We start from the raw sequence: 15708 nt of genomic DNA, 5'->3' as shown, positions 1-15708 counted from the left end.
CTTTGAATTACTATAAGATAGGGCTGCCACCTAGTCCTTTCAGTGCTGGAAGCGATAGTATGATACTTATCAGAGGTTCTTGGTTTTGAAAAGAAGAAAATGGCCTTACAGAAAAGCTACAACTAATAAGGCTGGCTTTATGGAGATACTGAGGCTGTTTACACATGCAGCAAAGACCGGGCGCAGGCAGCCAAGCCTGGTCTTTGCTGCTCGTGTGAACCTCTGGGTGCCGCATGGTGGCAAACCCTGGAAGGAGCTTTGGCTGTTAGCCAGGGTTAAGGGTGTGAGCTAACTGATCGTGTGTCAGTGCCACGCAGCTCCGCATGGCACCTACACACAAGTAGGCTCCTGGCCTGCGTTGCAAGGCTCCCCATAATTCACCACGCACTTGCACGGTGCATTATGGGAGTTCTGAGGGCCTGCCAGCCCGCAAACCTCCATGCTGCTGGGAGCAACCGGCAGTCATCTGGGCAGGCAATCCGCCACCCAGCAACGTCTGAGAGATTGTCTGCAGAGGAGGAAAGCATTTCAAGGCTTCCTCCCTGCACCTCTTTTGAGCCCTTCCTCCCGATCGTGAGAAAGGGCTCACTGTATGCTGGAGGGTCTGTAGCTTGTTGTGGGGTGGGGTGGGGAATCTACCTCAGCAGTAAAGCAGCAGCTTTGCATGCAGAAGGTCCCAGTTCAGTCCCTGGTATCTCCAGATAGGGCTGAAAAAGATCCCCTTTCTGAAACCTGGCAAGCTGATAGGCAGTATAGGAAGTACTGACCTAGATGGAAGAATAGTCTGGCTCTGGAGAAACAGCTTCATATGTGATGTCAATATTTCATCCATCGACCCAGGCTACTGTTGTGGTTAGAATGTTAGACTAAGATCAGGGAGGCAGAGATCTCTACTCAGTCTTGGGCCAGTCCCCATCTCTTGGCGTAACCTACATCACAGAATGGTTGTAAGGTTTAAAGTGGGAGGAGGGTAGGCGTGATTTTCTTGGAGGAGATGAGGGATTAAAATGTAATAAATAATTCACTATAGAGTTTATAATGTATTTTGTTTTAAACATTTATATCCTCCTGTTTAACATGTTTGTGTTTTGTGATTTGTTTGTTGTGTTTCATGTATTTGTACTGGATATTTTTTTAACATTGTGTTGTGAGCCAACAGAGAACAATTTGTTGTGGGGCAGCTAATAAATAATAAAGAGACATTAACCCTATGAGGATTAATTGGGGGTTAAGTTCCTAAGCACACTGAAGTGTGCTGAAAATCACAAGAAAAAGCAGGGGGGAGCAGAAATAAGCATAGTACCTTGCTCCCCAGCTCTCCAACAATGCCACCAAAACTTCCAAATCTTCCAAGTTTTGTTCTTTTTTTAGGTGTGTTTGTTTCTGTGTATTTGTTTTTTTGCAGGAAAGAGCCACAAAATGGCTCGGCACTACACAATGGTGGCAGGAAATGTCAGAAGCAATTTCCGGCCACTCAAGAACCACGGATAGGCTAAAATAACCCTATTTTTACCCCTCGAATAAACTGGGTGCCTATGACCCAACTGCCGGGACCACAGGTAACAAGGGCCACCTGTACAAGTCCTCCCTTTGAGAAGAACTGCTATGTGCCCTGGTTTTTGTTTGTTTGAAGGAATATTCTCCAGCGTACAAAGATTAAACCACTTCTGTTTGCAGTGGAGGCCAAACTGCACTTCACCTGAAAAATCATCCCTAGAAGAGCCCAACATTGGGTTTTTTTCAGAGCGGATTTGTTGAATGTATAGCATCTGTAAAAAGAGGAATCCCACAGATATATGGGGTAGATGCCATTCTTGCTTCATTAGAGTAAATGGAAGTTGGTCATCGGTTGTGTTTTAAGCTGAAGTGAAAAAAGAAAAAGAAAGAGATCTTACTATCCTGATTGGCTAGTTAGGACAATTAAAATCAGGCCGCAAAGGTATAATTCTTTAAACAAAAACCCATTTTCCCCAGTGCTTTTGAGGATGTTTCTTTCATCAATCTATCCCATATTTGTAGACTTCCCCAAACTTCTGTCTCTGGGTGGTTTAAGCAACATAAAACAAATTAAAACAGAAATTAAAACCTTCAAACAATTTAAAACCACACGTTGGGTTAAAAGCTTGGGTGGATAAATGTGTTTTTAAAGACTTTTTAAAAGTTGTCAGAGATGGGGAGGCTCTTATTTCAGCAGGGAGAGCATTCCATAGTCTTGGGGTGGCAACAGAGAAAGCCGCAACAAGCTGGTGGCAACTGCAGATGAACCTCTCCGGATGATCTCAATGCGGGGCGGTGGCCCATGGCAAAGGAGACATTATCTTAAATACCATGGGCCTGAGCTGTTTAGGGCTTGCTATAACCACTACCTTGTATTTTGCCCAGAAACTTATTTGAAGCCAGTGTAGCTCGTTTGGTATAGGAGTAATGTGGTCTTTTTGAGATGATCCAGAGATCAACTTGGCTGCCGCATTCTGTACCAACTGCTGTTTCTGGACTATGTACAAAGGAAGTCCCACATAGAGTGCATTGTAATAGTCAAGTCTGGAGGTTAACCAGCATATGTAGTGTTGTACTGAGGTTGTTTATCTCAAGAAACAGACACAGCTGGCATATCAGCTGATAGAGAGCACCTTTGGCCACTGCCTCAGCCTGAGACACCAGGGAGAGGTATGGATCCAGAAGCATTCGCAGACTGCATACCTTTCTTTCTGGGGAAGTGTGACCCAATCCAGAACTCGCAGATCAAAATTGTCTTCTGTGTTCTGATTCTGCACCTCCATCTTATTTGGATTCAGTCTTAGTTTGTCTAAGACAAACCATCGCTGTCTCCAGGCAGGTATTTGGGGAGGTTATACCTTATCCTGATGATACTGACATTGAGAAGTAGATTTGTGTGTCATCAGCATACTGATAGCACCCTGTACCAGATCTCCTGATGATCTCTCCCAGTGGTTTCATGTAGAAGTTAAAGAGCATTGAAGACTATATGGAGCCCTGGGGGATGCCATCTAAAAGTTCATGCTCTGAAGAACAACATTCTCCATTCATCTGTAATCTACCCAAGAAGTAGGAGTGAAACCACTGCAAAACATAGCCTCCACTCCCAGCTCTCTCAGACAGTCCAGAAGGATACTATCGTTGATAGTATTGAAAGCTGTCAAGATATCCCAAAGGAACAGCAGAGTCACTCCCTCTGTCAAAGAGTAGTTATTTCTTATTCTTTCAAACAGTTAAGCATATCCTTTCAGATCCAGGCATGGAGATCCCAGATGTCTTCATCGCCCTCCAGGACAGCAATCATATAAATTTTATTTTGAAATAAAAAATAATAATGTTAAAAGAGGAAAGATACCCCACAACTGCATCAGAGGATTCATGCACCTGTTTTCCCAGGCCTTCAACTGAGATTGTATTTTAAAATTTTAATGTGATTTTAATGTGTTTTTATCTATAATTTTTATCTTTTTTAATGAATTCTAAATGTGTTATATTGTATGTTTTAATTCTGTAAACCACCTAGAGATTTTTATAGTAGGTGGTATATAAATCCAATAATAAATAAATAAATAAATCCCTGCATAATAAGATTAATAATCCCCAGTACTTTTTAACATTGACATCAAACCGCTGGGTGAGATAATCAGGGGATAGAGAGCCAAATGACACTCAAATCTATTTCTCCTTGACATCATAATCAGGAAATGAATTAGCTCCCCTAAGTGCCTACCTGCAGGCAGTGCCTCAAGTGGAGCCCGGTGCACTCACTGGTAACTGATTGGCTTGACTACTGCAATGCACTGTACATGTGGCTGCCTTTGTATGTTCAGAAACTTCAGTTAGTTCAAAATGCAACAGCCAGATTGGTCTCCTCCAGGGTTTCTCGGAGAGATCAGGGATGGGGAACCTTGGCACTCCTGCAGATGTTGGCCTACAATTCCCATAATCCCTAGCTATTGGCCTCTGTGGCTGGGGATTATGGGAGTTGTAGTCCAAAAACAGCTGGAGTGCCAAGGTTCCCCACCCCTGGACTATATCATGCCTGTTTTAAAACAGCTGCACCGACTGCTAGTATGTTTCTGGGCAAAATATAAACTGCTGGTAATCACCTTAAAAGCCCTAAACGGCTTCGGGCCGGGTCACCTGGGAGAGCGCCGCCTTCGGTATGATCCCCACTGCACTTTAACGTCATCAGGAGAGGTCCATCTCTGGCAGCCGCCAGTTTGCTGAGCCGCAGCTTGGGATCGGGCCTTCTCTGTAGCTGCTCCTGGGCTCTGAGATGCTCTCCCTTTGGATATTAAAGACTGAAGAGTTTTAGCAGCCTTTAAAAGAGCCCTAAACACATATCTTTTTAGTCTGGCCTTTAGTGAGTACTGAAATAGTCTTAAACTCGGCGCTTTCCAGACTAGACCCTACAACAGGGTCACGTTGTATCTTGGAAGTGCACTTGCACACTTCCTGCGTTGTGACACCGCAGTCCCTATGCGGACAGCAGGGTGCCGTTCACATTTCCAATGCCTTGTTTTGAATTTAACCGCTGTGATATAGAGCTAGGACATCATATATCAGGCATAAAATGGTTGCTGTTTTTTTTCGGGTTGTTAGTTGCTGCGAGGTTGCTCCCCTGCTTTTTACGTTCCAAATGAGACTTGCCCGAACGGAGGCATTTGCTGCTGATGAGCAGCTAATCTGGAAAGTGCCCTGGTTTTAATTATGTGTTTTTGAGTTATTTATTTGTTTTTTAAGCTGGGAGCCACCTTGAGCCATCTGGGTGAGATGGTATAATAAACAAAACAAAACAAAATGTGAGGGTGCGGCATTCTGTCCATTTAAAACAAGAAGCAAAAACTGTTTGGCCCAGATACCTTTACATGATATATTTAAACCTATTCTGAAAGGGTTTAAAGTTATGATTATATATTTTGGCTAACATGCAGCCTGCTAACCAAGTGCCAGCTGAGTGCTTCTGCATGGTGAACTAGCAACATCCATCTGTGTCTGTGTCTGTGTCTGTGTGTTTTTCACAGCTCCACCCTCTGCCCCCAGAAGTGTTCCCCGTGATTCAGAAGTGGGTCCCAGAGGGCTGTGCCATCCCTGGGACCACCTCTGGATCATAGGGAATGCTACCAGGGGTGGGGGAGATTGGTAAAAATTCTCTCCCCACACATGGGTGTGGGTAGTAGCAGCATGCGAAGCACCCAGGCTTCATTAGTCAGGATGTCTGCCATTAATTTTTTTTTTTTTAGTGTTGCCAAGTATATATAGTCACACTAGATGGCATTTTATAGCTCTGATGGGTAGGGCAGAGCAGGAGAGTCTTGCCTCAGGAGGGACAACCTTGTTCTATTCCCCCTACCTTTTTAAAAAAATGAAGATATCTGGACTCCAGTTTTGCTGTAGGGGAAATGTACATCCATCGGGGCGGGGGGGTGTCTGTGTGAGGTGAAAAACAATTGAAAAGGTCCAATTCTATTTTTCAAGAAGAATTGAAAAATAATGCAGGATAAAAATTGGTTCTGGAAGTGGCTGAGCATTGCTAATGTGAAGAGAATGTTGCTGTTCTCTTTCTCCTTTAACGGAGTAGGCAATCAATCACTCATTCTGCACTAGCCACCATGCCATCAGTGACAGGCAACATGTGACAAGTTTGTAACTTTATATTTGGTTTTCTATTGCTTTTATAACCAGTGACAACAACTGGAAGTACTGGTATTCTTCAGAATCTTTTGGTGGCTGTGCTTTTAAACTTTTGTATTTTCTAGTTCACATGCTGTTCCTGCATCAGATTCATAAGCAAACTGAAGCAATGTGTTCAGTTGTAGGTATGTTAGCCATGAGTCAGACATCCATTTAATTCCCTAAGGAAGTTCAGCTTCTGTTTCCTAATTGAATTTCTTCCTTTTATGATGATGAGCTCCAGTTTTATTTGCTCTCAAGGGGCAAAAAACTCATTTTTAAGACCTCTGCTCTTGTCTCATTTTAGTCAAGTGTTGCATGAAGTGCACACGTGCACGTGCACACACAGTTTCAAGAATGCCTGCTTCAAAGTGTTTGTCATCATGACTTTGCTGAGATTTACAACAAAGTGATTTGTATAATCACTGCTCTTAGTGGTGTGTAAAAGGCACTGAAGACATGGACAATAGTGATTTTCAGTGATGCTATAAGCCTGAAGGAATTCATTATAATTAACTGCTGTATTGATGGGATGGCTTGCCAGTGTTTTCACACATTATGAAATTGAACCCCATGTGCTTCAACATGTGGGCTCAGGGGGCGGGGGACAAATTAATGGCAAGTAAAAGCCATAAACACAGGGGGAAATAGCATTTGGGTTAAATTTGGAATAAATAGGGCAATAAACCACCATGTTGTCCTTTGCCAGTTAGTTTTTCAGTTTACAAAATTGTTCTTTTAAAGCTGCATTTAGACAGGTGGCTTTAGAACAATCTGCTGTTCATAATCACAGAAGGATGTAGTGTAGTCTGCACCTCATCCCACTTTCTGTCATTGTTCAATCTCTTCTTTCCTCACAAGCCCTCCTCTTTTCATACACTGTGACAAGGATGACTATGAATATTTATGTACCACTTTTCAACAAAAGTTCCCAAAGCAGTTTACATACAAATAAATGAAATGACTCCCTGTCCCCAAAGGACTCATACTCTAAAAAAGAAACATAAGATAGACACCTGCAACAGCCACTGGAGGGATGCTGTGTGGGGGTTGGATAAGGCCAGTTGCTCTCCCCCACTAAATATAGAGAATTTCCACTTGAAAAGAATCGCCTCTTTGTTCAGTTAGCAGGGGATTATCTGTTGAGAATGTCACCATCCACCCTGTTGAACTGACATGGGGGCTTGGCTTTATCTTTGATAGCTCTCTCTCTCTTATTCCCCATATTCAGTCTGTTGTCAAATTTTTACCTCTCCCTTTACAATATTGCAAGAATGCAGGTGGTCTTCTCTGTCTCCATGGCAAAAAAAAAATATCTACTTTGTGCCCAGGTAATCTCTTGCCGTGACACTGCAGTTTTCCTCTCCAGTCTTCCATTGACCCATCTTGTTCCTCTCACCTCCATGCAGCACTCTGCTGCCAAAACCATTCATCTCTCTTATTGCTCTTATTTTGTCATTCCCCTCCTGGAATCCCTCTACTGCCTTCCTGTCCACTCTCAGATCCAATATAAGTTCCTTTCATTCAAAGCCTTCCATGTTCTTGTAACTATCTGCCTCTCATCTCTTTTTTATCCCATTACAGTGTTGCTCAGACTTTTGCTCCTGTTCCATCACCCTCACCTATCCAGAGGTTTCCCTCTCCCTCAAATATCTCTGACCTTTCCTTGCTGCTCTATACTTGGAAATGCCTTCCAGTGATGCTTCCTCATGTTGGGGACACCCTGACACCAACATTAAACCCAGAGTTTCCAATCCAGAATTATATGGAATCCAGGCTTGTGTCTGACTCCATTTTATTAAGGAATCAATTAATGCCTGAATTCAGATGAACTGACCCGGCCATGGTACCCAGATCTCATGACTACCTCTGGTAATTGATTTGTGAAGGCAGGGGTAATCTAGCATTGTGTGAAACACTCTCTTACTTTCTTCAAATCCTAAAACTCAACTTATCCCTCAAGGCTTTGGCACATCTTAGTCAACTTTCCCTTTTGTAATTAAGCCTAAAAATGCCTGCATAATAGGGGTGTGCATGGTCCGGATTCCCTCCCGGTCCGGCGGGGGGGACAGTGACTTTAAGCGGGGGGTGGGTAGTACTCCCCCCCCGCCGCTCTTCCCCCCCCGGCGCTGGTCCGTTGAAAAATCTTCTTGGGGCAGCAGAGTTCCTCCCTGCCGCCCCTGCCCCCGTCATTGTTAGTTAAGGCTTAAAAGAGACGAGCGCTAGCGGCGCGCATGCACCCTGCGCGGCGCGCGCGCTCATCTCTTTTAAGCCTTAACTAACAACGACGGGGGCAGGGGCGGCAGGGAGGAACTCTGCCGCCCCAAGAAGATTTTTCAACGGACCAGCACCAGAGGGGGAAGAGCGGCGGGGGGGGGAAGTACTACCACCCCCCGATTAAAGTCACAGTCCCCCACCCATCCGGACCGCCGGACCGGTCCAGCGGTCTTTCCCATGGGGCTGGACCAAAACCATGCACACCACTACTGTATAATACCCCCTGTCTCCATTTCCCTCCTCTTCCTTTGCTGTCTCCCTTGTGTTGATATCTAAATTGTAATCGCCTTGAGGCTGGGGCCTGCCCTTTCCTTCTCTGTAAAGCACCATGTACATGGATGGTGCTATGTAAATTGTAATAGTCATGTGTTCATTTAACCCGTCAGTTGCAGTCTCGACTGAGAAGATGGTATGAGGAAAAGGCCCACTCCCACAGTGCTGCTTCTCTGCAAATTAGCAACCTATTAGAAGCCCTTACTTTTGAGGGGGTAAATAAGGAGTTATATCACATCTAATTTAGCCTTAAAACCCAAAGAAGTCCCATATGAGTTACTTCTATGTAAGTGTTTATTGGATTGGAATGTGAGGTGGTTTAAGTGACATTTCTGTCACCCACCTTTCCAGGCAATGAGTGATGTGCCTGTTCATTTTCTCCTTTGCTGAACATTGCGTGCTCTTCATCGTTTGATCTATTTATTTAAATCTTAGATTTTCCTATGCATGGACACAATGTTTTGCTGTGATTCAACAGCTCTAAACTTTTAAATTTGGAAAAAGTTGAAGAGCTAACTTGAAATAAAATGGGAGGGGAAGAGAGAGCCATTTTTCTATGTTCTACTTTAAGTTTCATTAACAAATGCCACATATGCAAATATCTGTAAGTGCTAACAATTACAGTGATCCATCACATTTTTATATAATTTTGAGCTTGTCATAGGTCATCATATTGAGGTGTTTATGCAGTCTTTGATACAATCGCTGAAGGCATCTAATTGTTAGCAGGCAAAGATTAAAGTGTTCCTATAGAATGCCAATGCAGTCATGCCATTCTGAGAAATGTATTTGTAGGGATATGACAAAGGGAAAAAAAATCAAACAATTGAATGTATTTCTAAGGTTCTACCAGTGGAGTAAACACTTCAAATAAAGGCAACTATCTTTCAGGATGTTAGTCTATGTTAGTGATCTTGAGAAAGTATTCTAAATGTCACCATATATTGTACTGGACCAATTAAAATACACTCCTGAGTTTTTGACTAAACAACTGAATATGATACCAGACCTGACAGGTTCTGTGTCGATGAGATATTAAGGCACTTTCTTGGAGTACCAATAGGAACATAGGAAGCTGCCATTTACTGAGTCAGACCATTGGTCTATCTAGCTCAGTATTGTCTTCACAGACTGGCAGCGGCTTCTCCAAGGTTGCAGGCAGGCATCTTTCTCAGCCCTATCTTAGAAAAGCCAGGGAAGGGACTTGAAACTTTCTGCTCTTCCCAGAGCGGCTCCATCCCCTGAGGGGAATATCTTACAGTACTCACATTTCTAGTCTCCCTTTAATATGCAACCAGGGTGGACCCTGCTTGGCTAAGGGGACGAGTCATGCTTGCTACCATAAGACCAGCTCTCCTCTCCTCAATGCTTGCTTCAAGATTTAAATAAAATTCCAGAGTCCAGATTCAGAGAAAAATACTATCTTGGTCCCACAGTCCACAAAAGTCCCTTCTTAAATACATAAAATTTGATCAAAATGGGTTTGTTCACATTCTGAACATGCACTGTTATGACAAACCTTCAGAGTTCCAAGGTGCAAAGTGAGGGTCAAGCTAGATATGATGGTGGCAACTCTGTATGTTTAAAATCAACCCTGCACCATTCACACAACAGAGGGAGTGAAGGATCTGATTTTAAAAACAGGAGAAATATGCAGGTGAGGGGACTTGAAACCTCCTCCCAGTGTTCCCTCTGACAGGGATTCCCAGATGTTCTTCACTGCAACGCCAAGCATCCCCGGTTACAATAGCCTTTGGCTGGGGAATATGGGAGTTGTAGTCAACAATATCTGGGAATCCCTGTTAGATGGAACACTGCCTCCTCCATATCTTGCCTCTCCTTATCCTTTCTCAAGTGTGTGTGTGTGTGTGTGTTTTGTCCATGAGAGACGTTTCTGATATCAGAGTTCCAGTTGGGAGATAAGAGAAGTGCACGGATAGAGAGACTGTAGAGAAGTAAGCCATGGGGGGAAGCGGGCTCTGCAATCCTCATCTTTGCACCTCTTTTTATTTTAAAACTGGGTACCCCACCCCATCTTTCTCTGTGATGGGTGCAGTTCTGTATCTAAATACTCAGTGTCACATCTAGTTTGTTCCTCAGAGCATGGTCCTCAGAGAATGGTGAAAGAAATGTCAGCTGCCTGCTGGTCAAGTTACAGTGATGCAGCTCTGAGGAAAAACTCCTCAAAGTTTTTTGCAGCAGGAAAAACCCTCTGCACATTCCTGGGTGCCCAGCTCTAAAATTCACTGGCGTGGCTAGAAATAACAGAGACACTGGGAGGATGCAAGCATACGCCCAGCTGTAAGCTGAAGCTGGGACCAGTAGCCACACTAATTCCAGTAGTGTGTTTATTTTTAATATAATGTACTTGCTCCAGCACATTAAAAGGGGTGGTTGTGGTGATACATTCTGCTTATCGGCCAGTTTTTCCTAAATTTGTCAGTCCTTCTAAATTATCTGAGCCCTGCCCAGAGAGAAACAGAGGGTCAGGTCCTGTGTTTCCATGGTGTAATCCCCTCCTGAAGATGTCTGAAGGGGGTGTGCAGGGATCTCAGTGGCCGACTAATCAGACATGACCTATCCCTCCAACCTGCCACCTTTTTGGTCCAGTTCAACCCATACATTGCCTGACTGGCCCACACATCTCCCCTCTCTCATGCTATTCCTTTATCAGAAGGGGACAGTGTTAATCTGAACCACACTTCTACATTTATTTAAAGTAGTTTTTGGAGTGTTTGTAGAGGGGCAGTTTGAGCGGGGGGGGGGAACCCTTGTGTTTAATGTGCGGCATGCTGGGTAGGGAGAGGGGGAGACACCTTAATAATATGGGGCAGGCCTTTCAGGCAAAACATAACCCCAACTGTAAATGTCATCCTTTCCCCCCCGCCCCTGGTTCTTCTTCAAGTTTGGATGAGCCTTTGTAAAAACTGTAGAATATAGCACCAGGTGAAGAGCAGGGTCTATTATAGCCTAATTATTTGGAAGTGTCTCTCAGTGAAATCGGTGCTTATTCGGCTTCCTGACAGGATTCTTTTAAAAATTTCAGAACTCAAGAACTGGTAACTTATGCTGTTTTGGGGAAGGCATTTGAAAAATTCTTACCCTTGAAACATGAGAAGAATATCCATGAGTGTTGCTAAACTGGCAGATGACATTAGTGGGGCAGCCGAGAGATGTATGCATGGCTGCCTAGAAGAGCTAGTAGATGATGATGATGATGATGATGATGATGATGATGATGATGCTTTTCAACAAAAAAAAGTTCTCAGAGTGGTTTACACGAAAACAGAGTAAAATGGTTCCCTGTCCGAAAGGGGCTCATAATCTAAAATATTGTGTAAGCACAGCATTTAATGGGAGATGGATGGTGTAGTTTGATGATATTATTATTATTGTTGATGTTATTTAAGATTATATTGGCTTCTGGTAACTGGACAAAGAAGCATATTTTAAAGTGATGGCTCACTTATATTTAGCAGGGGAGCAATTATTTGACAGCTCCTGTTAATCCCAAGGAAGTGTCCTTCCCAGTATCTGTTGCTGGTATCCCCTTTGTGTTTCTTTTTAGATTGTGAACCTCTTTGGGGGCAGGGAACAATCTTCTTATTCCTTTTGCTATGCAAATTGCTTTAAGAATTTTGTTTAATTGAAAATAAGTATTGTATACAATATACGTAATAATAAAGTAACATTGGTCCAAGCCATATGGGTAAGAAAAATGTGAGTATTCTCTGGCCTTTGTTCAAATTTCTAAAATGTAACAATTTCTCTTTCCCCCGCCCTCCATTCCATGTCAGCTGGTGTCCAACATCCTCATCTTCACCTGCACGAACATTGTAGGAGTGTGTACACATTACCCAGCAGAGGTTTCCCAAAGACAGGCATTCCAGGAGACTAGGGAATGCATTCAAGCCCGTCTACATTCTCAGAGAGAAAACCAGCAGCAGGTAAAACAAAAAATAAATAATATAACATTCAAGAATGTCATGTATGTTAGCTTGAAATTTTTGAGGAGAGAGTGTTTTGCGTCTGAGCTTTCAGCATGGAAAGATTAGTTTTACATAGGAGTAACTAGTAAGTTTAATCCAACTGGTAATGTTATTACTAACAAACCTCTCAAGCATGGAATTCATCAGAAGTCACCAGAGCTAGAACCAAGAACCTCCACTCATCTGCCTCCTGTAGATACTTGGAGCTGCAGAGCAAAATATTTCTAGAGCCTTAATTATATCCTCCCATCCTTAAGCTTGGCTGGCAAAAGCCAAAACCTGCTCTGGAAGGTTGAATATATCTGCTGTGTGCATTATATCATGGAGTGGCAAGAAACAGAACCGTGGTCAGCATGCCTTCTGCATGTTGCTTACTCTGCCAGAATAGCTGCGTTTGGATTGTGTTAGTTTCTTGGTGAAACTAACTATTATTATATTTTTTTACATTTACATTTACATTTACAACTACTATGCATGGTTAAAATGCAGTTAAAATGCCGTTTTCTTGGTGAAACCAACTACTGTTAATGGGCAGTTAAAATGCAATTGCAATGAAGTCAGATTCATCATGGTAGCATTTGACATTGCTTAATGACTGAGCAGAATGCTATCCATTCTTTGGTAGAGACTGGGCAGGGGCGTAGCTAGGGGAGAGGGGGCCTGTGTTCATCCCTCTCTCTGGCGGCACCCCAGAGTGAGGGAGATAATGAAGAAAATAGGGAGGGGTGGAGCTGGGGGCCCGTGTTCTTTGAACCCTTTCGCTCAATTATAGCTATGCCCCTGAGACTGGGTCTCTGAATAATATTCTTAGTACTGTCCATCCATATTTGGGTGGGTCACCACGGAAATGGAAGTGTTGTTTCACAGATATGAGTTGCAAAGAGATGTCTGTCTTTGTTTCTGAATAGATAGAAGGTGTGTTAATTGGTTCATCTGTCCAACACTACAGGAGCGCCTCCTCCTTTCTGTACTCCCTCGCCATGTTGCCATGGAGATGAAAGCTGACATTAATGCCAAAAAGGAAGATATGATGTTTCATAAAATCTACATCCAGAAGCATGACAATGTCAGGTAAGCTCATCAAAGTTAGAGGAGTGAAATACGTCCACAACACAATGCATTAAAAAAGCAAGGCACAAACCCAGGGCAAAGATGATGTATGGCCCATATTGCTCCCCACAACTGCCTAGTACACTCTTGATGCCTCAGCAGATACTCCTTGAATTCCTACTTGTTGTTGTATCTGACACCTTATTATGTCCAGGGATGAAACGGCAAATCGCTTTTAAGAAGAACTGGATATTTTCCAGAGAAACACCAAATATATTTTGGGCCCTCATCAGATCCTGCCCTCCTCTTCCCTATGCAGTGGTTTTGATGGTGGGGAGAAGTCTTCTATGATGGTATCAGTTATGAGGCAAAGTGGCACAAACCTTAGCTGAATGCTGCGCTAGTGCAAGTACATTGCACTAGTGCAAGGACGTTGTGTTAGTTATTAGTTGTGTCAAGTCTGGAACTTGTGTTCCAGACTAATGCTGCACACAAAGACTAGCAACAGTGAATAACCTGTGGCATGCCTCATATATTTTGCTAGGAACGTTTTGTTGAAAAGCTCAGTTTCATGCATCCCCTTGATTTTGTACAGTGATAAAATCTTCTTAGCTTGTGCAACTTTGTTCCTTGTGCAAGTACAGTGTTAGGATGTTACTACTACTACGGATATTTATATACCGCCCTTCAACCAAAGTTCTCAAAGCGGTCTATATAGAAAAATAAAGAATAGATAAATAAGATGGTCCCTTGTCCCCAAAGGGCTCACAATCTAAAAAGAAACATAAGGTTGACACCAGCAACAGCCACTGGAGAGATGTTAGCCCTGGCCCTGTGCTAGTAATAGAACTTCTAGTTATGCAAGGTGGGGAGGGGTTTGATATTTTTATCCTTTCCCTCTCTAACTTTTCTTGGTGCATACCATCTGTTCCTGATCGTCTCCACCCTCAGGAGCAGATTTTTGGGGAACAGAAAATAATTTTGGAGAGGAGAGCTGGTCTTGTGGTAGCAAGCATGACTTTTCCCCTTAGCTAAGCAGGGTCCTCCCTGCATATTAAAGGGAGACTATAAGTGTGAGCACTGTAAGATGTTCCCCTCAGTGGATGGAGCTGCTCTGGGAAGAGCATCTAGGTTCCAAGTTTCCTCCTTGGCAGATTCCTGCCTGCAGCCTTGGAGAAGCTGCTGCTAGTCTGTGTAGACAGTACTGAGCTAGATAGACCAATAGTCTGTCTCAGTATATGGCAGCTTCCTATGTTCCTATGAAAAGGAAATTGGCAAAAATAGGCCCATAGGAACATAGGAAGCTGCCGTATACCGAGTCAGACCATTGGTCTATCTAGCTCAGTATTGACTACACAGACTAGCAGCAGCTTCTTCAAGGTTGCAGGCAGGAATCTCTCTCAGCCCTATCTTGGAGAGGCCAGGGAAGGAACCTGGAACCTAGATGCTCTTCCCAGAGCGGCTCCATCCCCTGAGGGGAATATCTTACAGTGCTCACATGTGGTCTCCCATTAAAATGCAACCAGGGCAGACCCTGCTTAGCTAGGAGGACAGGTCATACTTGCTACCACAAGACCAGCTCTCCTCTCCCTTCTTGTGCAATCAGGAGTTCTCCTCATGGAAGGCAGAATTAGGATACAACCTAGAGACTACAGGGTGTATGTGAGTTGTTTGATTTGCATCATGATTTAACCACTGAAGTAACGTAACGTGTGCCGTCAAGTCGATTTCGACTCCTGGCGCCCGCAGAGCCCTGTGGTTTTCTTTGGTAGAATACAGGGTGGGGGTTACCATTGCCTCCTCCCGTGCAGTATGAGATGATGCCTTTCAGCATCTTCCTATATCGCTGCTTCCCAATATAGTTACCAGTGGGGATTCGAACCAGCAACCTTCTGCTTGTTAGTCAAGCATTTCCCCACTGCACCACTTAAGGTACAGAAACACAATTTCTTTCGTCAAATGCCATGCACAGGAGAGCCTCTCCGTGAAAGAAGTAAAGCAGTTCATATGATCAAAAACTAAATGTAACAAGTGTCCTACTCAGCTTTGGGAGCTGTGTGTCCTGATTTTTGATCACATATGAGCAAACAACTCAGTAGATTAAGGGCGGGGAGGGGGGGATCATGTGTCTGTAAAACCCAACATTTTAACAAGGTAGAGGAAAAGTTTTCCTACCCAGGTCCTCTCTCTCACCCAGTCATGCCCCCTCATCCTACCTAGGCTTTTGTTTGCACATAAATGAACACCAGGAGTACGCACATATTCCAAAGCTAGGTCAGGCACTTGTCCTAGACAGTTTTCAGTTTTCAGAATCAACTTGTAGAAAGGAATAACTCCCCACCGCCACCACATTTCCACTAAAATCCTTTCACACCCCTGAGTGACTTGTTGTTTGAATGATATTCTCTGTAGGTGTCTCTTTCCTAGGTGACAGTAAGCATACACT

General features: G+C 43.5%; 1 protein-coding gene across 3 annotated transcripts in view; it reads left to right on the top strand.

Moving 5' to 3' along the window:
- The window catches only part of ADCY5 (adenylate cyclase 5), a 356971-nt gene that overhangs the window by 214035 nt on the left and 127228 nt on the right, over nucleotides 1–15708 (top strand). For all 3 annotated transcript variants that reach the window (XM_053244596.1, XM_053244603.1, XM_053244612.1), the window contains exons 2-3: nucleotides 12021–12170; nucleotides 13162–13283. In XM_053244596.1, coding sequence (XP_053100571.1) covers nucleotides 12021–12170; nucleotides 13162–13283 — 272 coding nt within the window. The remainder of the gene's footprint in view (nucleotides 1–12020; nucleotides 12171–13161; nucleotides 13284–15708) is intronic.

Source organism: Hemicordylus capensis, chromosome 1 (genome assembly GCF_027244095.1).
Source record: "Hemicordylus capensis ecotype Gifberg chromosome 1, rHemCap1.1.pri, whole genome shotgun sequence".
Classification (NCBI taxonomy): domain Eukaryota; kingdom Metazoa; phylum Chordata; class Lepidosauria; order Squamata; family Cordylidae; genus Hemicordylus; species Hemicordylus capensis.
The sequence above is the reverse complement of the archived record's forward strand: the minus strand, read 5'-3'. Positions and strand labels throughout refer to the sequence as shown.